The sequence below is a fragment of the Rattus norvegicus genome, chromosome 5 (assembly GCF_021556685.1).
Source record: "Rattus norvegicus strain SHRSP/BbbUtx chromosome 5, alternate assembly SHRSP_T2T, whole genome shotgun sequence".
Taxonomy (NCBI): Eukaryota; Metazoa; Chordata; class Mammalia; order Rodentia; family Muridae; genus Rattus; species Rattus norvegicus.
In genome coordinates this window covers 159,528,544-159,556,442 of record NC_141538.1, presented here as the reverse complement: position 1 = coordinate 159,556,442, position 27,899 = coordinate 159,528,544, and the positions used below count along the sequence as shown (strand labels likewise).

Here is a 27,899-nt window from a genome sequence, read left to right as displayed (position 1 = left end):
TGTACTCATATATAATAAATGAATAAATCTTAAAAAAAAAATCTGTAATGCATGTTTATGTCTTTATTCCAGGGATTTAGGAAAGTTAAATTCTGTGGTTGTTTTGTTTGTTTTCTGTGGAACCCTGGCTGTCCTAGAAAACTATAGACCAGACTGGCCTTGAACTCAGAGATCTACCCGCCTCTGCCTCCTGAGTGCTGGGATGAAAGGTAGGTGCTACCAAAGTGTATGTTGGGGGCTGGAGAGGTCGCTCCGGGATTAAGTGTGCTGGCTGGGACCTGGTTTTGGTTCCCAGCCCTCACATGGTGGCTCACAACCATCTGTAACTCCAGTTTCACGGGATCTGTCACCCTCTTCTGGCCTCCCTAGGTATTACATGTACAGGGTGCATATAACCAGATGCCATCAGACACCCATTCACATAAAGTACATTTAAAAAGGTTTTTAAACAAATAAGCAAAACAAAACAAGAAAACACGGAAGAAGTATGTTTGTCGATGTTTTTTCCAGGACTGTGATGGGGAGATGGTTGAGGGTGGGTGGGGGAGACTCCAAATGAAGCCATAGGCTCACAGTCCCGGGCAGACAGAGGACACACAGTAGGACTGGGATTTGTCTGCAAGTGCAGCTCACTGGCAACCACCAAGTACACAGAGGCAACAAGCGATTTTCTCCTGAGACCCAGATGGGGCCCAGCATCACCTCCACCTGGAGCCCAGCCCAGGAGGCCGATTTGAGAGCCTGGCCTCTGAGCTATGCTTTAATAGTTTCAAGGCTACCCCCCAGCTGGTGGTGCTTTCTTGGCACAGGCCACAAGAGGCAACTACAGAAACTCACGGAGTCACTTTAATATTCAAGCCTGCTTGGATCTGACACTTGCTACTTGGAGGGGAAAGTAGCAGGTTGGGGCAGCCCCTCTGCCCTTGGGACGAGTGACAGCAGGAACAACCAGTGCCCTCCTGATGGGGCAGCCCATGAGAAGGCCCGCCCCGCTCAGACTGAGCAGAGGCAGCCAGAGTGTATTTACAGAACCGTTGCCACCCTGCGGCCCTCAGACACACAGAAGCCCACCAGCACCAGAGTGGCCCCAGCGGAGCATCAGGCGGGCGGGTCCCCCAGCTTGCTGCTGACGTTGGAGACCCTCTTGTACTCCCGGAGGTTACGCAGTCGAGCGCTGAGGCTGCTGATCTCCTCCACGTGGGCCTGAGGCACCCACCCCTTCTCACCATCGGCCAGTCGCACACCCTCCAGCCAGCCTAGGAACACACACACACAGCAATGAAGGGCTGCTGGGCAGGCCCTGGATGGAACATGCGGCCAGGTGACATTACCATAATGTCAGCTCCGGGGAAGGGCCACACCTCTATGAGGATATTTCCCACTCTTCCCCATCACTCTTTCTTCTCAAGCAGGAAGTCCCTCCCCTGGTCTAATCAGATTCCCGAATGCTGCGGTTGATCTCCACTTGCATAACCTTCCCCTGTGACAGGTTGGTCATCTACATCCTGTCCCTCAAAAGGGCTCTCGGGAAGACCTGGTTCTCACCATCGCTGGTCCTAGTCTTCACTGCTAGGATGTCTGTTTTCTCCAAGGTCAGTTCATCGGGCTGCAGGGCCTTGTAAGTCCTCACACACTGGACCTGGGGGCGGTCTGCAAGCCGAGAGAGGGTTCAGGAGTCCCCAGATCAGAGGTGGGAGGCAGTGGGGAAGAGACGATCGGGGAGGGGGCTGCAGTTGCTCCTCTGTCCATCCCAGGCAATGACTTTTCCTAACTTGAGGCTCTGACCAAAAGTGCTGACCACCCCAGCTCACTGCAACACCTTATATTGACCTCTAGACTCCCCCACAAACCCCAAATGCCCACCACATGCCCCAACAGTTCTCTGGGTGTCTAAAGTTCCCAAGACCCCTCAAGATCCACACTGCCTCACGTGACACCACTTCACCCCCAGCCCGCTTTGTTCCAGCCACATAGGGCCGCTGTGGTTCCCCAAGCAACTGATGCCTTCTGCCAGGAGGGCTTCTCTACACCCTCAGGGGCATTTCCCAGTGGCTTCTGCTGACTGCCTGTCTGGAGTAGGAGGCTGGTCCTCAGCCTCGGTGGTACTCAGCGCCAAAATCAGAGAATCTGTCCTATTCCAGCCCTCAGATCTTTGTGACAGAGTAGATGGATGGGTAGGAACATTGCAAACAAGTTTGAGCTGGGTGTGGTGGCTCAGACTTGTAATCCCAGTACATAGGGAAACTGAGGTAGGAGGTTTGCTATTTAAGGCCATCCTGGGCTACACAGCAAGACTCTGTTTGAAAAAGGGAAGAAGAGGGGTTGGGGATTTAGCTCAGTGGTAGAGCGCTTGCCTAGCAAGCACAAGGCCCTGGGTTCGGTCCTCAGCCGGGGGGCGGGGGGGAGAAAAGAAAAAGGGAAGAAGAAAGGAAGGGAGAGAGAGGGGACCAGACTTGGCCTGACTCCCAGCCCTGGCAGGAACTGGCTGTGTGACCTTGGGCAAGTTACCTAACTTTTCTCAGCCTTAGTTTCCGGAGATGGGGAAAAACAAAGTCAATGAACCTAGCTAACTGGATCTCCATGAGGAGTTAAAAAAATGAGCAAAACTTCAGTCTGCTCCCCCGGCCTGAGCCACGGCATGTGCTTGCTAGGAATGTGTCTGCCTCCCCCCTCTCAGACCTGTGTCTCTGCTCAAACACCTTCCAGGGCTACCTACTGCCCCTTGCCTGCCAAGATCCTTTTCACTGAGGTGAGGCCTGCTTGACAGCCTCGTATCACACCCAAGGCCTCCATCCCAGCTGAGCCCCCACCCTGTTACTACCATCATGCTGCACCCCATCCCCCAATACACCAGGCCTATTTGCTTCGCAGCCAACACAGACAGCTTTGGGCTCCAGACCCAGCCCTATCTAGTCGGGAGGCACTTGGCCTCTCCGAATCTCTCAAAGTCTGCAAGATGGGGTGCCTGTGCCCATGCCTGTGCCTGTGCACCCCTGCCCAGCCTTCAGTAGTCTTCAGAGCCACCCCGGAGAGTTCTGGGTCCTACCTTCCCCATCACAAGTGATCTCCTTGTCTTCCTGGGGGCTGGATGGACGCAAGGCCGAAATCCACCGTTGCTTCTCGCTTCTAGGGAGGGGGAGGTGTGACTATAAAGGGCAAGTTACGGTAGCCCAGAGCAGGGTAGGGAACCAGAGCTGGGAGTGCTAGGGTTAGAGCCAGACAGCCTTGGCTACAAGCAAGGCACCAGGTCTTTGCCCCAACCCCACTGCTTCTTCTGCATGCAACTTTAGCCACTCCCACCTCAAGCCCCCTCCCATCCAGCCTCGCTCCGCCTCTGTGGGTACAGCAAGGCCTTTCTCAGGGTTCACTTACTCTGTCCGTGCCCTCAGCAGCAGCTGGTGCCTGGCGCGCTGCCCATGCAGCAGCCTGAGCAGGAATACATGGCCGGGGATGCCCTGGAGCTTCAGGCTGAGGTCTCGAACCTGTAGCTCAGCCATGTTGGCATGAACAAATACGGCAAACTTCCCGAGCCTGGAGAACAGACGACAGGGCAGGAAGGGTCAACAGAGCCCGGGTGCTACCCTCTGAGCCACCCCCAGAACCCTGTGAACGGATGGAGGGAGAAGGAAGGCTTGTTTGCTCATCCAGGCCTGGATTCACCCGGCACCATTTCCCCAATTGGCAGTAAGGGTCCCATCAGGGCATCCAGGAGGCTAAGGCAGGAGGATTGCTATGAGTTCAATGGCCTGGGTTTCTGCTAGCAGGAGAGAATGGAAACCACACCCCCACGCCTAGGACACTCTCGATGTCTTCTCACACCCTTTCCTGGCTCCAACTGGACTCCCATGTGGCTTGTATCAAGTTAGAGCCAGGTGCTGCTGGGCCTGCGCAGGGAGGTGGGGCTGGGCCCTGGGTTTGTTAATCTAGCCCAGAAACAGGGCCCACCTCCTCTCCTGTAACACTGCACTGTGCAGGAGGTCCGACGTCATGTCTACCTCCCCCATCCATAACGCTAGAACAGTGGTTCTCAACTTTCCCAATGCTTCGGCCTTTAATACAGTTCCTCGTGTGGCGGTGACCCACAAGCGTAACATCATTTTGATGCTACTTCATAACCTTAATTTGCTACCACTATGAATCATAATGAAAAGATCTGTGTTTTTCCCCCGATGGTCTTAGGTGACCCCTATGAAAGGGCGGTTTGATGCGAAATGGATCGTGACCTCCAAGTTGAGAACCGCTGGACTAAAGGGAGCAGGCCCCTCTTTCCCTTGCCTTCCTGTTCTGCCAACTGTCTGTCCTGAAGCGCCTGCCGCCTCTGGGCTAGTTCTGCTCACCTGGACAAGAGTTTCTGCTCTCTCCCACCACTCTACCCTGCAAACTGGCCAGGAGCAGAATGTTCCTCTGCACATCCCACCCCTACCCTCAGAATAAGCTCAGCCTCTCTTGTCTGTCTGTCTGTCTGCAACCAACAGGATCTCACTATGTAGCCCCTCCTTGCCTGGACCTTGCTATGTAGACCAGGCTGGCCTCTGTCTATCTCTGCCTCCAGAGTGCCTCGACTAATGGCATGCGCCCCACCCTGACACGAGGTCTTTTCTCCTACAGCTTCACCAGCCCCAGGCACACCTTGTTCTGCCATAACTCTTCTGTCTTTCCCGAATCACTTCTCTATACAAAACTCCTTACTCACTCTTCAAAACCCAGCTCAAGGCCTGGGGAGGTGGCTCAGTGGTTAAGAGCACTTGTCGCTATTCCAGAGGACCTGGGTTCGGAACCCAACACCCATGTGGCAACTCACAGTGGTCTGTAACTCTCGATCTAGGGGATTTGGTGCCCTCTTTTGGACTCTTTGGGCATTGCACCCACATGGGAGTGTGCAGACGTACATTTAGGCAAAACAGCTATACACATAAAATAAATCTTAACCAAAGAAAAACAAAAGCCAGGCAGTGGTGGCGCATGCCTTTGATCCCAGCACTCAGGAGGCAAAGGTAGGTGGATATCTGGGTTCAAGGTCAACCTGGTCTAAAGAGCAAGTTTTAGTACAGCCAGAACAGAACAGAGAAACAATGCCTCAAAAACAAAACAAACCGGCTGGAGAGATGGCTCAGCGGTTAAGAGCACCCGACTGCTCTTCCAGAGGTCCTGAGTTCAATTCCCAGCAACCACATGGTGGCTCACAACCATCTGTAAGGAGACCCGATGCCCTCTTCTGGTGTGTCTGAAGACAGCTACAGTGTACTTATATATAATAAATGAATAAATAAATCTTTAAAAAAAAAACAAAACAAACAAAACAAAACTCCAGCTCCTGTCTTTTCCTCTGGCGACTTTGCTCATTTTCAGGCCGTGCTATGAGTTACCTCAGCATATCTTCCCATTAAAACAACCGCCTATAATTTCAGCTCCAGGGCAGCCGTGTACCTCTAGCCCCTGAGAGCACCTGCACGTATCCACCCACAGACGTGTAATTAAAACAACCCAAACCAACCAAATGGTAGCTCACGCTTGTAATCCAGACACCCACGAGGCAGAGTGGTTAAGTGGGAGACAAACCCAGACTACGCAGGGAGTTTCAGGTCAGCGTGGACTCCAGAACGAGACCCTGACTTATAAACAGCAAAGGAACAAAACTAACAACGCAGGCGGAGCTTGGCAATGGGCACCTTTGATCTTAGTGCATGGGAGGCAGAGACAGGCAGATCTCTGTGAGTCTTAGGTTAGCCTGTTCTACATAGTGAGTTCCAGGCTAGCCAAGACCCTGTCTCAAAACGAAACTGTTCAACAACAAACAAGAACAAAAAGCCAGTGACCAGTGACATGGTTATCAAGATGTATGCCCACAGGTCTAGGGTCCCACAGGTCTAGAGTCCCACAGGTCTAGGGTCCCACAGGTCTAGAGTCCCACAGGTCTAGGTTCCCACAGGTCTACGGTTCCACTGGTCTAGGGTTCCACAGGTCTGGGGTTCCAAAGGTCTAGGGTCCCACAGGTCTAGGGTTCCATAGATCTAGGGTCCCACAGGTCTAGGGTCCCACAGGTCTAGGGTTCCATAGATCTAGGGTCCCATAGGTCTAGGGTTCCCACGGACATAGAAAAATCTCATACAGCTTTACATCCTGAGCACCCAGCACAGCCTGCTGCAGCCCAGCAGTGTAAGGGCACTTCACTGACTGAACCTTCAGGAATGAACTTCTCTTTTAGCTCAAGATTCCCTGGCTGGCAGGGAAACTCAGTGGGTAAAGGCACTTCCTACCAACCTTGGTGACCTGAGTTCGATCCCACATGGTAGAAGAAGAGAAATGGCTCATACTGTTTGCCCTTCAACCTCTACATGTGCATCGTGACATCACACACACAAAATAAAACACCAGAGGGGCTGGAGAGGTGGCTCAGTGGTTAAGAACACTGACTGCTCTTGCAGAGGTCCTGAGTTCAAGTCCCAGCAACCACATGGTGGCTCACAACCATCTGTAATGGGGTCCGATGCCCTCTTCTGGTGAGTCTTAAGAGAGCTACATATAAATAAATCTTTGAGGGAAAAAAACCAATGAATGAAACAGAAAATCAAGCAAACAAACAAACCACCAGAACTGGGCAGTGATGGTGCATGTCTTTAATCCTGGCACGCCAGAGGCAGAGGCAAGCAGATCTCTGAGTCTGAAGCCAGTCCAGAGTGAGTTTCAGGACAGTCAGAGCTATATAGAAAAACCCTGTTTCAAAATATCTGCCCCACAGAACCAAAACCGACAAAAAGAAAACCCTAAATTTAAAAACAGTTTCCAAAAGATATCCTCCCCTCTTGCCCCTTCTCCAGTCTTATGGTCTCCTTAACTTTTTTTTTTTTTTTTTTTTTAGATTTAATTATTTATATACATGAATACACTGTCGATGTCTTCAGACACACCAGAAGAGGGCATCAGATTCCATTACAGATGGTTGTGAGCCGCCATCTGGTTGCTGAGAATTGAACTCAGGACCTCTGGAAGAGCAGTCAGTGCTCTAACCACTGAGCCATCTCTCCAGCCCGGTCTCCCTAACTCTTGCTCTGCACCCAGCTTACTAGTAAAATCACAGCTGTGGGGAGCTCTCCATACTGAGGAGGCCAGGGTGTGCAGGACAGTGGGTATGAGTCTGGGGTCTGTCCATCTCCTGACTTAGAGACTGACAAGGGAACCTACCTGCCCGGGGGGCATCTTCTGAACAGAAAGGAACAGATCACGCAGTGCGTCTGCACAGGGGTGCTGTTCACTTTCACGGAACTAGCAGCAGAGCTCGGCCCGGCCGTGTGTCTCCTCAGTGCCCCAGACTCAGGCAGTGTGGAGACTCCGGCATACAGTGCACCCTTCACCTCTGCCTGACAGATCGGCCCCTCTCAATGCTTTTGTTGCAGAGTCTCCAAGGCCCAGGCTACCCTGCAGCTCAGCCTCAGAACAGCCGAGGCTCTGAGGAACGTGGAGTCCACCCCAGGAGACAAAAGTTGGACTCTCCCATCTCCCTGTCCTCTCCTCCAGCCCCCACTCACTCCTTCCTCCGGGACAGCAGCAGGCAGTCATTGAAGAGGTGAAGGTACACAGCCTTGCTGGACAGCTTCAGCTTGGCTGGTGGTGCGGCGGGCAGCGGGGCCAGCTCCACCAGCTCCCCGTGCCGTACCAGCCAGCGGGCCTGTGAGATCAGCGGGAAGATCTGGAGAGAGGGGTGGACAATGGGGAGGGCAGATGAAGCAGGGGATGCTGGGGGAGTCCAGAGCAGAGAGAGGAGGCCAGGGGCAGTCACTAACTACCCCCTACCCCAGAGGCAGGAGGATTGCCTTCTCTTACCTTGCCCTCGAAGTGGATCTTCTTACTCAGGTGAATGAGCTCCTCGGTCCTCTTCATGGACTGCACGCTTGCGTTGCATTCCTGCACCAGCTGCGAGAGAGGTGGGGCCTTATTTGAGTCCCCGCTAAGGGAAGAGGAGACCCTCAGAAACCCACAGCGCTAGCCCCTGGGCTCACCTCCTTTAGTGCACTGAAGGCCTTGGTAGCCATGTCCTCATCTTGGGAGCCCGGTGTCGTGCGCTTCAAGATGTTCTGGTGGGAGAGGAAAGAGACATTTTCTTGAATGCTGGAGTCACTTGCAGGGTGTCCACGAGTAAATGACCCCTCCCTCGAGTCCCCGTAAGCCGTCGTATTGAAACTCATTGGATCACACACAGAAAAGACAAGAGAGGAGGAGAGTCGCCCGGGAAGAGGAAGGGCGCCAGTGGGAGGGGGACAAGAGGAAGGTTTGAGTATGACCTGGATATGTATGAAATATTACAATGAGACCTATTATGCGCAATTAATATATGCTAATAAAGGAAGAAAAACGAGGTAGCAACAAAAGCACACGCTGGAAACGTGACGGACCAAAGATTCCAGACCAACCCCTACCTCCACCAGCATCTTGAGGCGGGTGACCCTCTGGAACGGTAGGATGAGGAATGAGGTGAGAGGCAGCCGCTGGCACACAGGAGACTCCTCTAAGCGAGCCAGGATGCCGGGGAACTTGGGGTTCTCTAGGCTGGACAGTGGGCAGGGTGCGCTGTCACTGGTGGGTCTCCCTTATCCCAGACGTAGAACTTCTTCCCAGAAGCCCTAGTCTGGCAGACTGATCCTGCCTCACCCAGTCCTCCGCTCCTACACCTGCCCAAGCCCCCCCCACCGCAGAGCCCCTCCTACAGCAGGCGCTGGTAGGTGCGCTCCTGATAGGCCTGGTTGGTGACGTAGGGCAGGTAGACCCGGCGGAAGGCGGGGCAGTGGTGCAGAACCACATCACAGACGCTGAAGCGCAGCACGTCGGCCTCCAGACGCTGTTCCAGGTCGTGAAGAAATCTGCCCGAAGAGTCGAGGTCAAGGACAGGACCACCACAGACCTCTGTCCCCGCTCAGACAGCCCAGGTCACTCCCCTCACCTCTCACTGGTGCTCTTGACCTCGGGGAGTTTGGAAAATAGCCACTGTTTGTCCTGAGTCCCCAGACACTCGCTCAGCTCCACGGAACCTAAGAAGTGACCCACGGCCACCGACAGGCTATGGATGTAGGAGGCCTCCGAGGTAATCAGCTCAAATTTGGCCTGAGGGAGGGTGGAGGCCAGGTGATCAGAACAGAGTCAGGCCACCCAGGACCAGGATTTCAAGTCGCCTTCGGATAATCTGGCGCCAGGTGGGGCTCGGGCACACCCTAAACTGCCTGCTGACAACTCCGTTACGGTAGGTCTTTCCCTAAGGGCCTGCTCCGATCCAGGCACTCCGCTACGCCCCGCCTCTGTCTTTAGCCCCACCACCAACCAGCGAGGGTGTGGTCTATAGCCCCGCCCCTGTGTTGCTGGCCCTGTCCTGGATCCCGCCCTCTCCCTTGGCTTCCCCCTAAGGCTTACAGGACCCTTACTTTCCCAGGTCCTCCCCCCACCCCCCACCCCCGTTCTCCACTTTGATAGCCTCACTCCTACTAATCTCCCCTAATCATCTGCGCTTGGCCCTGCTCCTTTGATCCCCACCTGACATCACAACTAGCTTGGGGGAGTCTTATTTTCCCAACACATCTTACCCACCCTTTGGGCTTTGACCGTCCCTGAGTCCGTCTGAGCCACTGGATCAAGTACGTCTGGCTAGGCCCCTGTCATAGGCTCCTCCCTCCGATTTAGACCCTCCCGTCTAGTTCTCCGGGCTTTGTGGCTTGCCTTTCCTTCCCAAGTCTGTCCCCCACCACTGACCCACCCTGCAAGTTGATAGCCCCTCACCTCCCCGCGGGTCCCATCACCTGCTTCAGGCCTCGCCCTATTCTAGGCTCCGCCCGTCCGCCCTGTCTACTGGCTTCCCCTCCAGGCTCCTGAGTCTTTTTCTTCTCCAACCCCTTCTCCGCCTTGACAGCCCCCTTATTCCTCTTGAATTCCCCCATCTACTTCCTCTAGCCCCGCCCCTCACCTCCTGCAGTTTGCAGTCGCGCAGGCTCAGCGTGGCCAGGACGCCGCTGCCGCGCACGTCGGGGATGTCCTGCCACAGCGAGAAGGTGGAGCCTCGCGTCGAGCGCTGCGCGCGGAAAGAGCTGCTCGGGGAGAGGTTGGCGCGCGGTGGCCCGGGCCCCTCCTCCGCGCCCTCCGCCCCGTCCCCGGGGCCCTCCTCCTCGCGCTGCTGCCGCCGCAATTCGCGCGCGCTGGCCACGTCGCTGTACTCCTGGTAGAGGACAGCTGGGCGGGGCGGGGAGCGGGAGCTCATTTACCCTTGCCAGGAACACTAATTGGGCACCAACTGCACGCCATCCCACCTGCTGGTCCCTAGAAGTGCAATTCTCTCCCTCGCACACTGTTCTTCCCTCCAATACTCCCAGTTTACAACCTCGCCAGCCCTGTCTCCCCAGATCCCCTCTTAGCATCTCCGTACGTACAGTTAAGGAGGAAACGGGACTGGCGTCGCTCAGTGGCACTGTTGGTATCTTGAGTCGGCTTGTCGTTCGTGTCCAACCTAGGAAAGGGCGTCAGGATCTCCCTGCATCCCTTCCCAACCCGAGCCCCAGGAGAGAGGTAGGTACCTGGGCTCCACCAGACCACCCTGGACCTCATTTAGATCGACGGGTGCTGGCAGGGACACACTGTCCATCCTCGTCTCGGCTCTTCGGGGTTCCCTCCCGGGCAGTTTCCCTACAGAAAGCAAGAGCTGGGGTTGGGCGATCCAGAGAACAACACGGAGCACCTCGCTGCTCACCTGAAGATGTTAACATGGGTTGGTAGACTGTGCCCTGCCCACCCTCAGAGCCCGGAGGATAGCTGGTACCTTCCCGGATGACTCCAGCACCTGAGCCCGAGGTCAGAGCTCTAGGGGCCGTGCTGCGCCCCAAACGGAGAGAAGAATGCAGCCTAGTCATCAGCTCTGAGGCCGAGAAACGTCTTCTCTCCTGTGCCTCAAGGCCCCCTCTGGTGTTCCCAGAAAGTTCCTGTGGCCGGGGCTCTTGCGCACACAGAGCCTGCCCTTGAACAGCCTGGCCAGTCTCCAGAAGGCCCATGGGGGGCTCTGTGCCGCCTGTGGCCTCTTCGTTATGATACACCTGCATCTTGCGCCCTAGGGGTGGGGATAAAATAACACCTGTCACCCACTGCAGTCTGTCCCATCCTCGTTGTGGCGGCATGACCCTGGGCATCAAAATAAGGTCCCCAGAGCAATGAGACCACAAGAGCTTCACATAGAGAGGGCCTGATTGCAGAGGGCAAGGGTTGAGGGAAATCGGGGCTGCCAGACTAGTTATGTAATATTGGCAAGTCACTTGGGCCCATGAGCCATCTTGCCCTTGTCCCCTGCCTTTTGGGACATTCTGGAGTTTAAAGGGTTCAAAAAGAGCCACCCAGTTCCTCCCCTAGCTGCCCTAAAGGGCCCACCCCCCCCCACCAGGGTGACTCACAGGCTGACTTCTCTGAGCCACCGTGGCTGGCCCTTCGTTGGGGCTGCATATGCTGAGAACTCCAGGGTCCCACCAGAGTTGGGGGCTGGGCACCAGGACAGTGAGGCCAGCTGCCAGCCCTGCTGGGCCTCATTCCTCCAGTGGTGGAGATATGGGTATCTGGGCCTCCTGAGGATGTCGGCCATAACAGTCCTTGGAGAGGGGCAGGGGTCGCCAGGGACCAGCGGCTACCAGGGGCTTGTAGCTCCTCTGGAGTAATGGGAAAGAGGTCCACACACACTGGGCTTGGAGGGTGCAGGGTGGGCAGCTCCACAAAGGACAGGCTCTCTTGCTGGCACACGGCTACTGGGCGACGGGCAGTGCCAGGTGGTCCAGCCAGGTGAGGCTGGAGGGTTGCAGGTGGTCCACAGTCCATTCCTCCTTTCCTCTGCCACCCTCCCGGGCCTGCAGGGGAGAAGGTGTCAGACCCAAATGCAGTACAACAGGGAGGGCCAGTGAGCCACCATGTCCTGGAGGCCTGCGCAGACCCACTTGTACATGCACAATACGCAGATACACTCGAGTGCCTACTTAGTACATGCCAATATTAATCAGCACTGATTACATGAGGAAGCCACCACATAGCATCTCATTTAATCTACATCGACCGACCTAAGGAACTAATGCTGTAGGTGAGGAGAGCGCTGAATGACAGAGCCAGGAGTCTCCCATAGGTATCACATCTCCCAAATCTGTGTTTTTAGCTGCCTTGTATATTCTCTAACGCATTGACATGTGACCAGACATACAGATAACATACATTGTCACACAAATTTATGTTCCAGCACACAGACACACATTTTCTTCTGACATACGGAGTTGCATAGATAACTTGAAACATGTCAAACTCGGATACACAGTCACATACTTTTTGTTTTGTTTTGTTACACAGGCTTGGATGTTTTCTCTCAGTCACACACACACACACACACACACACACACACACACACACACACACACACACACATACACAGGTTCCAGGCATGTAGGCACATACCAGGATGTAGATACACACGGCCCCCAGTGTCTTGTTCTGAGGTTAGTTATCCACCCCCTTCCATACCCAGACTTGAGGCCTTCATGCTGAGTGATGCCTACAGCCTTGCCAAGCTGGCTGGGAGGGTCACAGACTGGCAGGCAGGCCACCACCCAGATTAGTCCCTCCCAGGAAAGAGCAGAGAGATGCCCAATCCCCAGTTTGGGATGACTGAGGGGCTTCTCCCCATTCCAGCTCCCAGACACTAGCTCAAGCCAGGCGGAATGGGCCGTTTCCGGGCAGGACGCCACCCCCAGGCAGTGTGCCAGCACCCCAGGGCAGGATGATGAGCCCAGAGGTCCAAGACCCTTAAGCTTCTGCCCCAGGCCCTCTGTGGTCTCTCTCTTGCCCCTCACCTCTTCAGTTGAAGCTGCTGCTGCTGCAGCCTGCCTGCTCCGGCAGGGGAAGCCCTGTCTCTGCCCAGCTGGCTGGGGGAGATCCCACTCAGACAAAGAGTTTGATTCATCAAACCCTGTGGTGAGGCAAGAGGGAGGGAGCAGGCAGCGGGCTGGGGCTGGGCGGGGGCCCACACTTGCCTGGCTGTGCTGTGGACAGCCTGGGCAGCGAGGACCCCTGCAGAGGCCCCTGGGGCCAAAGGGGCAGTGCCCAGTCTGGCAGAAATAAGAGGGAGACCCAAAGAAATGGCGGCCTTAGAGACAACAGCTTAGGAACCGACTCTGAAGAAGAGAAACCACAGAGGGTGAGACACTTGAGACCTGGGGACAGGCTGAGGCTGAGACACCTCGAATCTTAGACTGGTCCAGATACTCAGGCAGATGGGAAGTCCAGAAAACAAACAAAACAGGGAGACTGATGCGGAGGGGCAGAGAGGGGTGAAATAGCTCAGTGGGGTTGCCAGTCTGGTGGGAGAGCCGAAAAACAAAAGCTGTTAGAATCTAAGTTGGCATGAAGCAAACCACAGGCGCTAACACAGAAAGGGGCTGGGCCCAGCCCAGTCTCACTATGCCAGGAAGGCTTCCTGGAGGAGGTCTCAGCTCACTGTTACAAGTCTCAAGCCCTCAAGGACCTGAACCAGAACCAGAACCAGAGACAGCATCAGGGCGGATCCGGTAGAGGACAGTTGCACCTCAGCTTTTTCTCCCAGCTTGAGGTGGAGAGGTAGGGAAAGGCTGGCTCTTCCTCAGGAGATCTCCCCAAAACAACAACTGTACCTCACTCCTTTCCTTGCTGTTGTCCCTGAAGTCTATAAATGCTCATCTGGGTAAGTCACCCAGTATAAAGTAGGAGAGCTCGCACCACTTCCTAACGCTAATACAGGCATTAACAGCAATGCACAGGAGATGCCCCTGGTGCAGGGCATGGTGAGCCTTGGCATTGCTAGGTAGTCCCCTGAGTGTTATCTCCTCAGTCTTTGGTGGAGGATGGCTTGGGGCAGCAGCCATTAGTAGGAGCAGGTAGAAGAGGGCACAGTTATCTTCAGTCCAGCACACAGGTCTCCTTTAGGTCTAAGTACATACTCTGACCTAGAAGCCCCCCCCCATGATTTATAAGGCTAAATAAGCAAAACACCAGCACTTAGGGCAGAAGCATCTCAATTAAGACCTCAGAGGAGAAGGCTGAAGGAGCTAGGGGCTTTCTGGAATACGGAATACAGGATAAAGAAATTTGGCAGGGGATGGGTAGCGGGTATCAGGGGGTTCTGTCTCCACTGTGCTCAGGCGGGGGTAAGGTCATGGCGGGAAGTGGATTCCAAGCCAAGCAGAGCCCTAGGAAGGGGACATGGGAGTGACCGGTCAAGCTGGGATGCAGTAGCTTTTCGGGATGCAGACCACCCAGCACTGGTATTGGTGTTTCGGGTTCCGAGCTGGGTTTAATACTGTTAGCACGTCTCTGATAATAGAAAAACGAAAAGCCTCAGGGACTACTGACTTCAGGTGGCTGGGTACCCTAGATGTGATCCCAGGACAGACTAGTGCTCTTGAGGCAAGGGTCCCTCTGGAAACCAGGTTTGAGGTCCTGTGTTGACACTGACCAGCCATGTGGCTTTCAGCGAATTATAAACCCATCCAGGGGCTTCGGTGTCCTCATGTGTCAGGTGACCCTAAGCCCCCCCCCCCAGAAGCCTCCTCTAAGAAACCCATGTCATAGGTGTCTCTGCAGGGTGAGAAGGATTGGCAGAGGCCAAGGAATGGTCTCTCCTAGTTGGGGAGGGCAATTGGCCTGCCTAGCAAGCTGGGTAGAGCATCCCCTTGGCACTGCTGTTGTCTGGGACAGCACCTTCCGCCCTGGTACCCAGCTCTCCCTCCCTGCTCAGTGCCCTTTGGCTGCCTGCTCAGAGTAACAGACGCCCTGCCAGAATCCCTTGCTTCTTAAGGGACAAAACCTAGTTGGAGGTCACGGCCAGAAAGGGGGTTCCAAGCCAAGCAAACTCCAGGAAGGCAAGAATGGATCGGAGCCAGAAGCAGCAGGCAGGCAGCACAAAGGACTCCCTCGGGACACAGGAAAGGGAGGACGGTTGCTGACCCAGGGCCCTACCTCAGCCGGGGAGCTCCTCCGTCAAGATGCTGGTACAGTCCAGGGCTCCAGGCCACCCTGGGGGCAATGGGGTTGTGGCCAAGTCCTCAGAGGGCTATGTCAGCATGGCTCCAATGCTGGGCAATGCAAGCTCTTGGGTATTGTGTGGGGCAGGGAGGGGGGAGGCGAGGGTGCGGGAGCCTTGCAGAGGCAGGCGGCTGTCTCAACGTGCCTGCTCCCCGCCCCCCTTCCCCAGAACCGGTTTGGCCAGTCAGGTACAAGAGGGGGCTGGAACAATGGGAGTCCTATGCCTTGCAGAGGCTCAGAGGGACCCCAGACAGCTGCCTAAAGATGGGGTTAGCTGGGTTCTGCTCCTGGAAGGTGGGCCACCTCTCTCTGGAGCTTCCCAAAGCCTAGGTAGGGGCGGGGACTTTGTGGGAGTGGAGGACATCCTGGAAGCTTTGCAGAGGAATTTCCAAATCTAGAACCCCTTCTCAGGGCTCTTGAGACCTCCCCTCCCCCACCCCACCACCCCGTGAACCACATCCGTAAAGTAGGAGCACTCAGCTGCATGGCTCTGGGGGGGACAGAGGTCAGTCTTGAAAGTTATCGATCTGTCTCGGCGACAGCGTGGCCACTCCCCACCAATGTCCCTTTCCTGCTGGAATGACCAGCGCTTAGGTCTCCAGCAGCTGGGTCCCCGGGGAAACCTTCACGTAGAGAGCAGCCCACAGGGAGTTTTAGCAAGGTCAACAGCACAGCTGAGGTCAAGGAAGCCTCTGTAGGGGCATCAGGGTAGCAGACGACTTTGCAGAGCCCGTCGGGAAAAGCTGCTTCCTCCCAGTGCCACCTGCCATGCGCGGGAGCACCTCGCAATTGGCAAGCAGATGCAGCTCCCAGGAATATGGAGGGTGGGTGCAAGGATGAAGCTCACAGTGTTAAAAGCCCGTACATTTCCTATGTGCAAAGCACTTCGAGTGCATGTGTCCACCTACTGTGCATCACCACCCTCTGAAGCTCACACTGTGCGGTCTACCATTTAGCAGATGAGTACATGAGGCTTGTGCCCCTAGACACGAGCGCTCTCCCATCTGCGAGGTCCCCTCACCTCCTCCAGATGGTGAAGCCAAGGTTCTAGGGGCATTTTTACATTAACAAGAACGATGACCAGGGGGCTGGAGAGATGGCTCAGTGGTTAGGAAACACTTGCTGCTTTTGCAGAAGAGCCAGACTCGGTCCCCCGGTACCCAAACGGCAGCTCACAACCATGTGTAAATCCAGTGTCAGGGGGATCTGACACCTTCTCCTGGTATGTGGTACATATGCTTATAGATGTGCAGGCAAAATACACATACACAAAAAATAAATAAAAGTGAATAAGTCGGGGCTGGAGAGATGGCTCAGTGGTTAAGAGCACTGACTGCTCTTCCAGAGGTCCTGAGTTCAAATCCCGGCAACCACATGGTGGCTCACAACCATCTGTAATGAGATCTGATGCCCTCTTCTGGTGTGTCTGAAGACAGCTACAGTGTACTCATATATAATAAATAAATAAATCTTTAAAAATAAATAAATAAAAGTGAATAAGTCAGCAAAAAAGAGAGAAAAAAATAAAAAAAGAAACGTATTGAAACCCAGGCTTGTCTTGCTGGGAGATGCTCAGCTGACCTAAGTACCGTCAACATCCTTTGCCCCCAGCACACCCCCAAATTTGATCTGTGGGCGAGGACAATCATTGGAGAGCGGATTCTCTGTCTCTGCCTTTTGAATGCTGGGATTACAGTGAGCACCGCCACACCCAGTTTACAGTGTTGGGGCTTGAACTCAGAACCTCTTGTTTGGTGGGTGAGCACTCTACCATCCCAGTGTCAATCTCCAGGCCCCTAGCTAAACCCCTCCCCTACTTTTCCTATATCATAGGCCCTGCTAAGCTTCATACCCAGACCCCAGTGAACCCTCCCTCAGAGCGGGTTCTTTAGCTTCTCACTGATGACTTTAGTTCAAAGCGGTGTCCTCTACTCCGCCTAAGGACCATTACGCTGTGAGAAGACACACTGCTCAGAGTGAGTGGAGGAGACAGAGTTGTGTCAACATGACACAGAGAGCAGGAAGAAGAAGATGATGTGGAGGAAAACACACCAACCGTTTTATTCCTCCCAAGAGCCACTGCCCTGACCCCTCGCTGGAAACCAGAGGAGTCGGGAGCAAGGTGGGAGCCCTAGAAAAAAGCTCAGGAGATTTTGCCTCTGTCGCACCGAGTCAGGTGGAGCAGGCTCTCCTGAGCAGAGATGCTTCCCTGGCCCCCTGAGAGTTAGAGGTAAAATGGAGAATGCCGAGGGCTGGACTATTGTAGGGAACCTGACCAATCCCCGCTCCACCCCAGTGGACAAGGCTTGAAAGGGAGGAGTAAGGGCGTGGGGACAGGTTAGGAGGCGTGGTCATCCAGATGTGGGTGGGGCCAGAGTCCGAAGTCTTACTGACCTAAAGCAGCGCGTCTTGGTGGACCGCCAGGACCTCTCCTTGAACTTGGTAGGTACCACAGCGGGCACATTCCACTGGAGCCAGGCTGCCAAAGGCAGGGAGATCAGAAGGAACTGGGGAAAGGGGACCAGAGAACGATTAATCTTTTTGTTTGGTTTTGTCCAGACAGAGTCTCATATGTAGCTTAGGCTGGCTTCAAACTTACTGTGCAGTCCAGGCTGACCTTGAGCTCGTTTTATAGCCAAGGATGACTTTGAACCCGTGACTGCTTTGTTTCTACCTTCTGAGGGCTTGCTAACAAGCTCGCAGCTTGGCAATAAATTTTTTGAAAAATATTTATTTGGCTTTGGAGAGATGGTTCGGTGGTTAAGAGAACTCGTGCAGCGGACCCGGGTTATGTTCCTAGCACCCAGATGGTGCCTTACAACTGTCTATAACTCCAGTTCTAGGGAATCTGACGCCCCTTTTTTGGTCCCTGTGGGTACTAGGCACACATGTGGTGAACATGCAGCAAAACACTCATGCACATAAAAATTAATAAAATAAAAACTTAAATACGATTTCTTTTACATCGTACGAATGTTTGCTTGTATGCATTACTGTCACCACGTGCATGCTTGGTACCTACAAAAGTCAGAGAAGGGCTTCGGGTCCCGTGGAAAACTGGAGACAGAGAGAGTCGTGAATCACCATGTGGGTGTTGGGAACCTAACCCAGATCCTCACAAGAGCAGCCAGCTCTCTCAACTGCTGAGCCGCCTCTCTGGATCCTTGACAATGAACATTCACATTGACCTTCTAAATCTCCTTCTACCGCAGGCTGGCCCGGGTCGGAGTCTGAACTCAACGACGTTTGCAAATCCCACACAGACGCTCAGCCTACCTCCAAGGGGATGACGAAGCCAGATGCGTGGCCAGCATTTTTCCAGTAGTTGAGGGTGAGTGGAGGGTAGTTGAAATGTCTTTGACTTAGGGGTCTCGGATGTGGACTCCGGGCTCTGCACTCCTGCCCTTCCCTCCCTTAGAAGTTGGTCCTGCGGCTTCAACCCAGCCGACTCTGATCAGCTGTGTACTAAACAGACTCAGCTTCCTGCGGTTCCAGCTAGGTTCTTCCACTGTAGACAGAGCCTCACCCCATCCAGGCTCACGCTCCTCCTCTTCCACGCTCAGCACCTCCTCCCCTCTCAGGCTCATCACCCAGCCCCTACCCCCTATTCCAGACTCAGCATCCCCGCCCCCTTCAGACCCCGCCTTCTAGGCTCAGCACCCTTCCAAGGCAGGCCCCGCCCTACCTAGGCTTTAGCACTTGGCCCTCCCAGGCACGCTCTGCACCCCGGGGCATGCTTCACCCCTCCCGGACTTAGCACACTGCCCTCTCCCAGGCAGGTCTGGTCTCACCCAGGTTTAGCACAGTGTCCCTACAGTCGCTCCCCACCCTCCTCCGTGCCTAGTGGGTCTTCCACCTGCAGGGTGTGTGTGTGTGTAGTTGCTCTGGATCAGAGCCAGGTGAAGGGCACAGGCACCAGCGGGAGGCTGGCAAATCCACTCAGCTGGCTGTGTGAGTTCTTACTGGTACCGGGGGCGTGGCCAGCAGCTGGAGGGACGGCCTTCAGGGACCAATCCTACACATCTCATTCCCTATCCCGGTGTAAATATATGCTCCTCGTAGCAATACATCGACTCCTAACGACATACTGCTGTCCCCATAGATCAGCGCATCGTTCAACCCTCATCAGAGAAGCTTCTAGAAGTAGACGGGGGAGGGGGGGAATTAACGGAGCCCCACAGCTCTCTGAGAGACTTAGGGGCACTCAGCCCTAAATGGGAGATGTTTCTCATACCCTCCAGGAGAGTGGGGTAGAGAGGCTGTAAGAGCCAGAGACGGTAGAGGAATCCGAAGGAAACTGAAGTTTCCAGACTCGACAAGGAGACGCACCTATGACTGTGACAACACGCATAACACCTGCACAAGCTCAAGCCAGATCAAAACCCCATCGTGCAGAGGGTAAAGTGGGCACACATCCCCACTCCTCACCAAGAGGTGACTGGCAACTGGTACTGGAGGGAGAGGGGAAATCGGTTTTCATCATTGGAGTGACATCGGGTGGGTCAACCACACTCAAGAGCTCAGAAAGAGTTGGCCAACACAAATCTAACTCCAAGGTCTTGTTCGTTTTGAAACAGGATGACTCTGTGTAGCTGTAGCGCTGGCTTGCCTGGAACTCTGTAGACCAGGCTGGCCTGGAACTCACAGAGCCGCTGCCTGCCTCCTGAGTGCTGGGATTAAAAGCGTGCACCGCCACCTCCGCTTCCACCACTACCTCAGCTTGCTCTGTTGTGTGTGTCTATGTGTGTGTGTGTGTGTGTGTGTGTGTGTGTGTGTGTGTGTGTGAGAGAGAGAGAGAGAGAGAGAGAGAGAGAGAGAACACTGTAGCTGTCTTCAGACACACCAGAAGAGGGGGCATCAGATCCCATTAACGACGGTTGTGAGCCACCATGTGGTTACTGGGAATTGAACTCAGGACCTCTGGAAGAGCAGTCAGTGCTCTTAACTGCTGAGCCATCGCTCCAGCCCTCAAAATCTCAGGCTTTGGACCGTATGGGGATAGAACCCACGACCTTGGAGTTATTAACACCACGCTCTAACCAGCTGAGCTAACTGGCCAACTGCTTGTTCTATTTTCATTTTTGTTCTTAAATTTTTATATTATTTTATTTATTATATATAAATATACTGTAGCTGTCTTCAGACACACCAGAAGAGGGCATCAGAGCCCATTGCAGATGGTTGTGAGCCACCATGTGGTTGCCAGGATTTGAACTCAGGACTTCTAGGTAGAACAGTCAGTGTTCTTTACCACTGAGCCATCTCTCCAGCCTGCTAGTTCTGTTTTTTGTTTGTTTGTTTGTTTGTTTGTTTCTTTTTTTTGGAGCTGGGGACCAAACCCAGGGCCTTGCGGTTGCTAGGCAAGAGCTCTACCACTGAGCTTAATCCCCAACCCACTAGTTCTGGTTTTTTTTTTTTTTTTTTTTTTTTGGTTCTTTTTTTTCCGGAGCTGGGAACCGAACCCAGGGCCTTGCGCTTCTTAGGTAAGCGCTCTACCACTGAGCTAAATCCCCAGCCCACTAGTTCTGTTTTTTAAGAGAGAGAAAGAATGTGAATTTTGGTGGGTAGGGAGGAAGAGAGGAAAGGTTCTGGGAGGAATGAGGGAGGGGAAAGAATATAATCAAAATATATTGTGTAAAATTCTCAAAGAATACATTTAAAAAAATAGCCGGGGTTGTGGTATAAATGCTTACCCATCATGTGGGATGCCTTAATTACTAAGAAGCACACAAGCAAAATTGAAAATATTGAATAAATGAACCATATTTTAAAGGAAAAACAGAAAAGCTGTGCTTGTTTGCGGTGGGTTACTGACAGCCATGTGGATGTTGGGAATCCAACCTGAGTCCTCTGGAAGAGCAGCCAGTGCTCTTAACCTCAGAGCCTTCTCTTCAGCCCCCAATTTTCCATTCCTGTCTTTCCTTTCCTTTTCTTTTCTTTCTTTCTTTTCTTTTTTTCTTTTCTTTCTTTTTTTTTTTTTTTTAAGAGGATCTCACTATGTGACCCTGGCTGACCTGGAATGCCCAGGTTGGCCTCCAACTCATAAATCCACCTGCCTCTGCCACCCGAGTGCTGGGATTAAAATTGTATGTGACCGGGGTTGGGGATTTAGCTCAGTGGTAGAGCGCTTGCCTAGCAAGCGCGAGGCCCTGGGTTCGGTCCCCAGCTCCGAAAAAAAAGAACCAAGAAAAAAAAAATTGTATGTGACCACACCCCACTACCAGTTCCCTAGTCTATAGCCCCTCCCCCAATCTCAGCCTCCGCCTCCTCCACTGTCTATTTCCCTTCCTCCATCAGTTCACCAAGACCAAAGGGTAGGTAGGTCAAGGTCTCCATCTGGATCGGCCTAATCTGGATGCCCTGTGCCCTCTAGGCTGTTGGCCTCCAGTTAGATTTCCACCCAGCTGCTGCATGGGCAGAGTCAGGACGGCTGCCCTAGAATAGGTGTGAGAGGAGGAAAGTGTCTGGCTTGCACACATGTGCACTTGACACACACACACATAGAGGCACGTGTGCATACACATTACATACATACATACATACATACATACATACATACATATATACATACATACAGGCAGACATGCACACACAGAGGCACACAAACACATACATACACACATGAACACACACAGAGAGGCACACACATATGTCACATGACCAGCATATGTCACATGACCAGGCCACTGCTCAGCCATCTCTAGGCTTCCATCAAAAAGCCCTCATACTCAGTGACGTCATAGTTGTCCCACAGTCGCTGCTTGTGAGCCACCTGAGAGACCCAAAGCTGTGACAGCTCCCAGCGTAGAGAAGCCAGATAATGGTGTCACAGTAGCCTGTGCCAGGAATTGCCACTGTGATTCCCCTAAGTCCCTTCAAAGTAGGCACCACAATTAGTCCCCCATTACAGAGGAGGCACCTGAGGCCTAGCAGTCCTGCCTAAGTCCCCAGAAATTGAGAGTGCTGAAGCCAGGACTCAAATGCAGCCCCTGGGTCTCTGCAGTTGGGCTCTTTGCATAATGCCCCAGGACCCAGTGCATTTTCATCTCTGTAACTCAACCTCTTCCCAAAAGAGTAATAGAAGACTGGAAGCTATCAACTCCTCCCTAGGCTGGAGAGATGGCTCAGCGGTTAGAGCACTGGCTGCTCTTCCTGAGTTCAAATCCCAGCAACCACATGGTGGCTCACAACCATCTGTAATGGAATCTGATGCTCTCTTCTGGTGTGTCTGAGGACAGCGACAGTGTACTTAACACAATAAATAAATAAATAAATAAATAAATAAATAAATAAATAAATAAATAAATCTTTAAAAAAATTCCTCCCTGTTTAGGAGGTACAGAGGTGTTGCTGCTCCTACTCCTCCCACTGTGAGGAAACCGGCTCAAAGAGAGGTAAAGCCACACTGCCTGCCAGTCAGGGCTGAAACTTGTGGCCCTGTCCCTAGGCTTTTAGTCAATACTTCTTTCTCCTGTGATGCTCTCAGGGACACCCTTCCTGGTAGACACATCGGCTTAGGACTGCATAGCTGACTCTCCTTGCTGGCGCTGTCATCTGGCTACTGAGTGAGCCTTGGGGAGGGAGGGGAAGAAAGAGTTAGCCCTGTTGACAGGGCTGAGTGGAGGACTCCCAAGCACTCCAATACCCAGGAGGCCCTTCCCTACACAGATCTGCAGAGAAGGTGGCCTGTATCTACTCCAGCCTGTGACCGAAGGCACATTTGTGGTGCCAGATGATGCAGTCTGGCCCTTTAGGGGACTTTCCTTCCACCCTGCCAATCACAGTGGCAATTGCATTGCAACAGTATCTCCTGGGATTTCCACCAGCTATGGCTCCTGACCAGTCCCCATTAAACACCAGAGGTTCCTGTAAGGAAAGAACCGTTTCTGAGTCACTTCTGGAGGCCCTTTCTGGATAGCTCAGTATGAAAAGTCCAGGATGTACTGCAGGCTGGCTCCCTCAGAAGAGAGTGATGAACTCAAACAGCTCTGAGTGTGTGGTGTGTGTGTGTGTGTGTGTGTGTGTATGTGTGTGGTATGTGTATGTATGTGTGGTGTGTGTGTGTGGTGTATGTATGTATGTGTGGTGTGTGTGTGTATGTGTGTGGTGTGTAATGTGTGTAGTGTGTGTGGTGTGTGTGGTATGTGTGTGTGTGGTGCATGTGTATGTGTGTGTGGTGTGTAGTGTGTGTGGTGTGTGTGTATGTGTGTGGTGTATGTGTATGTGTGGTGTGTATGTGTGTGGTGTGTGTGTATGTGTGTGTGGTGTTTATGTGTGTGTTGTGTGTATATATGTGAAGTGTATGTGTGTGTGGTGTGTATGTATGTGTGTGTGTATGTGTGGTGTGTATTTATATGTGTGTGTATGGTGTGTGTATGGTGTGTATGTGTGTGTATGTGGTGTGTGTGTGTGGGTGTGTGTAGTGTGTGTGTGGTGTGTGTGTGGTGTGTGCGTGTGGTGTGTGTATATGTGTGGTATATGTGTGTGTGTGTGTGTGGTGTGTGTGTGTGTGGTGTATGTGTGTGTGTGTGGTGTATGTGTGTGTGTGTGGTGTATGTGTGTGTGGTGTGTGTGTGTGGTGTGTGTGTGGTGTGTGTGTGTGTGTGGTGAGTGTATCTGTGTGTGAGTGTTTCTGTCCCTACCCTCAGGGAAAAAGGAGGAAATGGAGAGGTGGGGACCACAACTTCCTAGCAATGGGCTGCCATGTTACAGTGCAGGAAACTCTCAGACTGCATCTTTGAGGGTAAGGACTATCCTCACCCCAACTTTGAAAAATGCCACAAAATTGGAGCTGGAGAGATGGCTTGGTGATGAAGAGGGCCTGGTTTCAATTCCCAGCACCTGCATGGCCGCTCATAACTGCCTGTAGGTCCCAGGAGCTCCAACACCCTCACACAGACATACGCGCAGGGAGAACACCATCCCCTAAGGCCAGCCAAAGCAGGAGCCGCGGGTTGTCCTGCCCCGGTGCTCCCCGTTCCCATTGGGCAAGAAGACAGCTCTGGCACTCACAGCTTCACAAACTCCTTTTTCTTTTGTTTTGTTTGAAACGGGATTTCTCTGTAACCCCGACTGTCCGACTGTCCGACCGTCTGACTGTCCCGGCACTCACTCTGTAGCCTAAGGGATCCGCCTGTCTCTACCTCCCAAGTGCTGGGATTAAAGGCGTGCTCCACCACACTAGATACTCACACATTCTTATCTGGAGAACTATGCAGTCACGGTGGTGTGGACCTGGCTGGTCCAAGCTTAAGTGTGATGCAGCTGGTGGCAAACTCCCAGCCTATGTGGAGGGCTGGGCTGTTACGTGGACCTATCCACTGGAAGACTGGGAGGAGCTAGAGGATGCCCACCTAGAGCCCAGACGAGTATTCCTGGCCCCATTGCCCCAGGTACATAGAATTTCCAGCACGGGATTCAGTGATGCTGAGAAGACCATAGTAAAATGGTACACACCAGAAAAGTCATCTGTGGGAAGATTTGTAGCATCTGGGAGGGCTTTTGTAGAGGAGGGTGGGATATTAGGGTCCTGACACCAAGAGGAGTGAAGGACCCAAACCTTCAGTCTATGAAGAGTATTGCAGCAAAGCGGGTGTGTATGGGGGCAGGGTGACTGCGTTGTGGGTAATAGGGTTCCTTCAGGCCTGTTCAGAGTCCTAGGCCGTCAGTGTAGTCAGAGCAGTGGGCACTCCTGCAGGAAGAGCAGCAGAAAGCAACACCAAACACCCCCGGTAGAGAGACCAATGCCTCAGTCTTTTTTTTTTTTTTTAAGATTTATTTATTTATTATATATGAGTACACTGTAGCTGTCTTCAGACACACCAGAAGAGGGCATCGGATCCCATTACAGGTGGTTGTGAGCCACCATGTGGTTGCTGGGATTTGAACTCAGGGCCTCTGGAAGCACAGTCAGTGCTCTTAACCATTGAGCCATCTCTCCAGCCTGATCAGAGCCATCTTTGTTTCAGGTTTGGGTGTTGTTTTTAGATGGGTCTCACTATGCAGCCCTGGCTAGCCTGACCCTTGCTATGTAAACCGAGCTGGCTTCAAATTCCTACAGATCTGCCTGTGTCTGCCTCCTTCATGCTAGCACTAATGCCATACACCACTACACCCATACACCACTATACCCATACACCACTACACCCATACACCGCTACACCCATACACCGCTACACCCCTACACCGCTACACCCATACACTGCTACACCCATATACCGCTACACCCCTACACCGCTACACCCATACACCCATACACCGCTACACCCATACACCGCTACACCCATACACCGCTACACCCATACACCGCTACACCCATACACCGCTACACCCATACACCACTACACCCATACACCGCTACACCCATACACCACTACACCCATACACCGCTACACCCATACACCGCTACACCCATACACCGCTACACCCATACACCGCTACACCCATACACCACTACACCCATACACCGCTACACCCATACACCCATACACCGCTACACCCATACACCGCTACACCCATACACCGCTACACCCATACACCGCTACACCCATACACCGCTACACCCATACACCGCTACACCCATACACCACTACACCCATACACCGCTACACCCATACACCGCTACACCCCTACACCGCTACACCCATACACCCATACACCCATACACCCATACACCGCTACACCCCTACACCGCTACACCCATACACCGCTACACCCATACACCGCTACACCCATACACCGCTACACCCATACACCGCTACACCCATACACCGCTACACCCATACACCGCTACACCCATACACCGCTACACCCATACACCCATACACCGCTACACCCATACACCGCTACACCCATACACCGCTACACCCATACACCGCTACACCCATACACCGCTACACCTGGCCTCGTCTTTGGTTTTGTACAGCTTGTCTCCTGAGGACTACTTATGAGTCTGTGGATGGATGAATGGGTACATAAATGAAAGGATGGGTGGATGGTGGGCAGTTAGGTAGATCGGTGGAGGAACTGGATGGGTGAATGGATGGTAGGTAGATGGATGGCTACGTGGATGGGTGAGTTGAGAGATAGATGGGTAGATACTGGGATAGATAAGTGGGTGTGGGGGTTAGTGAATGAGTTGACCAAGAGGTGGGTAAACAGAGAAATAGACAATTTGATGGGCATGTGCAAAGGACTCGAGAAATAGTATATGACTGGGCAGGAGGCAGGTAAGTAGGCAGCCGGACAGAGCAGGCAAATAGTAAATCTCTTTAAGGGTGGATAGTGGGTGGGTGGATGAGGGGAATGGGTGAACCACTGAGCAGATAAAAATCTCGTTAGATGGTTGGTGGATATGAGGATGGATGGATGAGCAGAAAGGTTAATGAGTGTTAGTTGACTTTGCACAAGTCTGCAGCAGACACTGGCTATCCCTCAGTGCACACACCAGATAAGGTCTGTGTACTGATGGAGCCGAGAACCGTAGATGTGAGTAGTTCCTGCCTAGGGAATCCTTTGCAGGGGCAGACACTACAAGAAAGTGGCTGTTACCTGAAGTGGAAACTTGAGGGTTCTTTGGAAAGTCGGTTGGACGGCGTTTTGCTGTGGCAGACACGTGAAGGAATGCTTTGTTAAAGTGGACACAGGTGGGGCTGGGGATTTAGCTCAGTGGTAGAGCGCTTGCCTAGGAAGCACAAGGCCCTGGGTTCGGTCCCCAGCTCTGAAAAAAAGAACCACAAAAAAAAAAAAAAAAAAAAAAAAGTGGACACAGGTGAAAGGCTAAGGCAGACTCGTGAAGGAACATTTCGCTGGAACAGATGCAGGAGAGAGGACGAGAGGACGTTCTGCTAAAGCAAGCACGTGAAAGGACATGTGATGAAGGACTCCTTGCTAACAACATTCACGTGTTGGTCCGCCTTACATGGGTTGTTGAGCTCTGTTTGTCAGGTACGTGTGTGTGTGTGTGTGTGTGTGTGTGTGTGTGTGTGTGTGTGTGTGTGTGTGATGCCAATCGTGAGAGCAGAGACCGTTTGTTGTTGAGCTCTGTTTCTCTCCACAGAGAGAAATGCCCCCAAAATTCTGGTGGTGTGCTGCAGTTCGTTGCCACTTCCAAGGACGCGAGCTGATTGGATGCACGTGCTGAGGCAAGGCACGTGGAGGACACGTGATGCTTGGAGGGTATAAATAGGACTCCACGGAGTGATGACAGAGACAGAGCTGGGCCTGCTGGTACAAGCTAGCTGTGCAATGCTTGTGGGTCCCAAGTCTTGGCTGATCCTTGCTTCCTGGAGAGAGGCACAGCTGAGAACTTCTCCTGGTGTCCCTCTGGGTCCCTCCTGCTGACTGGAGCTGAGGCTAAAGCCTGGCTGTATCTGCTAGGTAGTGCCACTGCAGCTCATTCCTGTTTGCTAACCCGACTCTACCGAACTGGACTGCTGGTGTATCCATGAAATGTTTGCGAGTGGATCAAGGTGTTGTTGCTGACCTGTGAACTGAACTGCCGATTTCCAGGCAACATGGACAGGAGTTGCTCCAAAGAACCTTTCTAAACAGGTCCACTCTCCACCCGCCATGCCCCACCTCACCCGTATCTTTTCTTTACTGCTACCTCTGGTACGTGGCAAGCTACATGGGACGTTAAAGTGTTTTAGAACCATCATTAAAAATAAGGTTTAAGGGCTGGAGAGATGGCTCAGCGGTTAAGAGCACCCGACTGCTCTTCCAGAGGTCATGAGTTCAATTCCCAGCAACCACATGGTGGCTCACAACCATCTGTAAAGAGATCCGATGCCCTCTGTATCTGAAGACAGCTACAGTGTACTTATATATAATAAATAAAATAAATCTTT

General features: G+C 53.0%; 1 protein-coding gene and 1 long non-coding RNA gene across 7 annotated transcripts; one reads left to right on the top strand and one right to left on the bottom strand.

Moving 5' to 3' along the window:
• Window positions 1–51: 51 nt before the first annotated feature.
• Arhgef19 (Rho guanine nucleotide exchange factor 19) lies at window positions 52–18,608 on the bottom strand. Of its 4 annotated transcripts, XM_087550135.1 has the most exons (17): window positions 18,328–18,608; window positions 17,446–17,558; window positions 11,415–11,858; window positions 10,793–11,077; window positions 10,551–10,659; window positions 10,407–10,483; window positions 9,947–10,209; window positions 8,936–9,096; window positions 8,703–8,855; window positions 8,415–8,544; window positions 7,998–8,072; window positions 7,822–7,911; window positions 7,527–7,687; window positions 3,373–3,531; window positions 3,047–3,126; window positions 1,546–1,650; window positions 475–1,256 (listed from the first exon to the last, which is right to left on the bottom strand). In XM_087550135.1, the coding sequence occupies exons 2-17, from the start codon at window positions 17,513–17,515 to the stop codon at window positions 1,099–1,101; spliced, it is 2,520 nt and encodes an 839-aa protein (XP_087406261.1). In that variant the 5' UTR covers window positions 17,516–17,558; window positions 18,328–18,608; the 3' UTR covers window positions 475–1,098. The 4 variants fall into 4 exon arrangements, with proteins under 4 accessions (NP_001424092.1, XP_087406261.1, XP_087406262.1 ...); NM_001437163.1 differs by lacking the exons at window positions 17,446–17,558; window positions 18,328–18,608 and adding an exon at window positions 12,846–12,907 and having other exon boundaries at window positions 52–1,256; XM_087550136.1 differs by lacking the exons at window positions 17,446–17,558; window positions 18,328–18,608 and adding an exon at window positions 14,986–15,213.
• LOC108351054 (uncharacterized) lies at window positions 17,399–27,899 on the top strand. Of its 3 annotated transcripts, none has more exons than XR_015621287.1 (4): window positions 17,399–17,493; window positions 18,264–18,382; window positions 19,293–19,485; window positions 27,110–27,899. It is a non-coding gene; the product is annotated as an uncharacterized LOC108351054 (long non-coding RNA). The 3 variants fall into 3 exon arrangements; XR_015621288.1 differs by lacking the exon at window positions 27,110–27,899 and adding an exon at window positions 19,629–20,015 and having other exon boundaries at window positions 17,405–17,493; XR_015621289.1 differs by having other exon boundaries at window positions 17,419–17,493; window positions 19,293–19,449.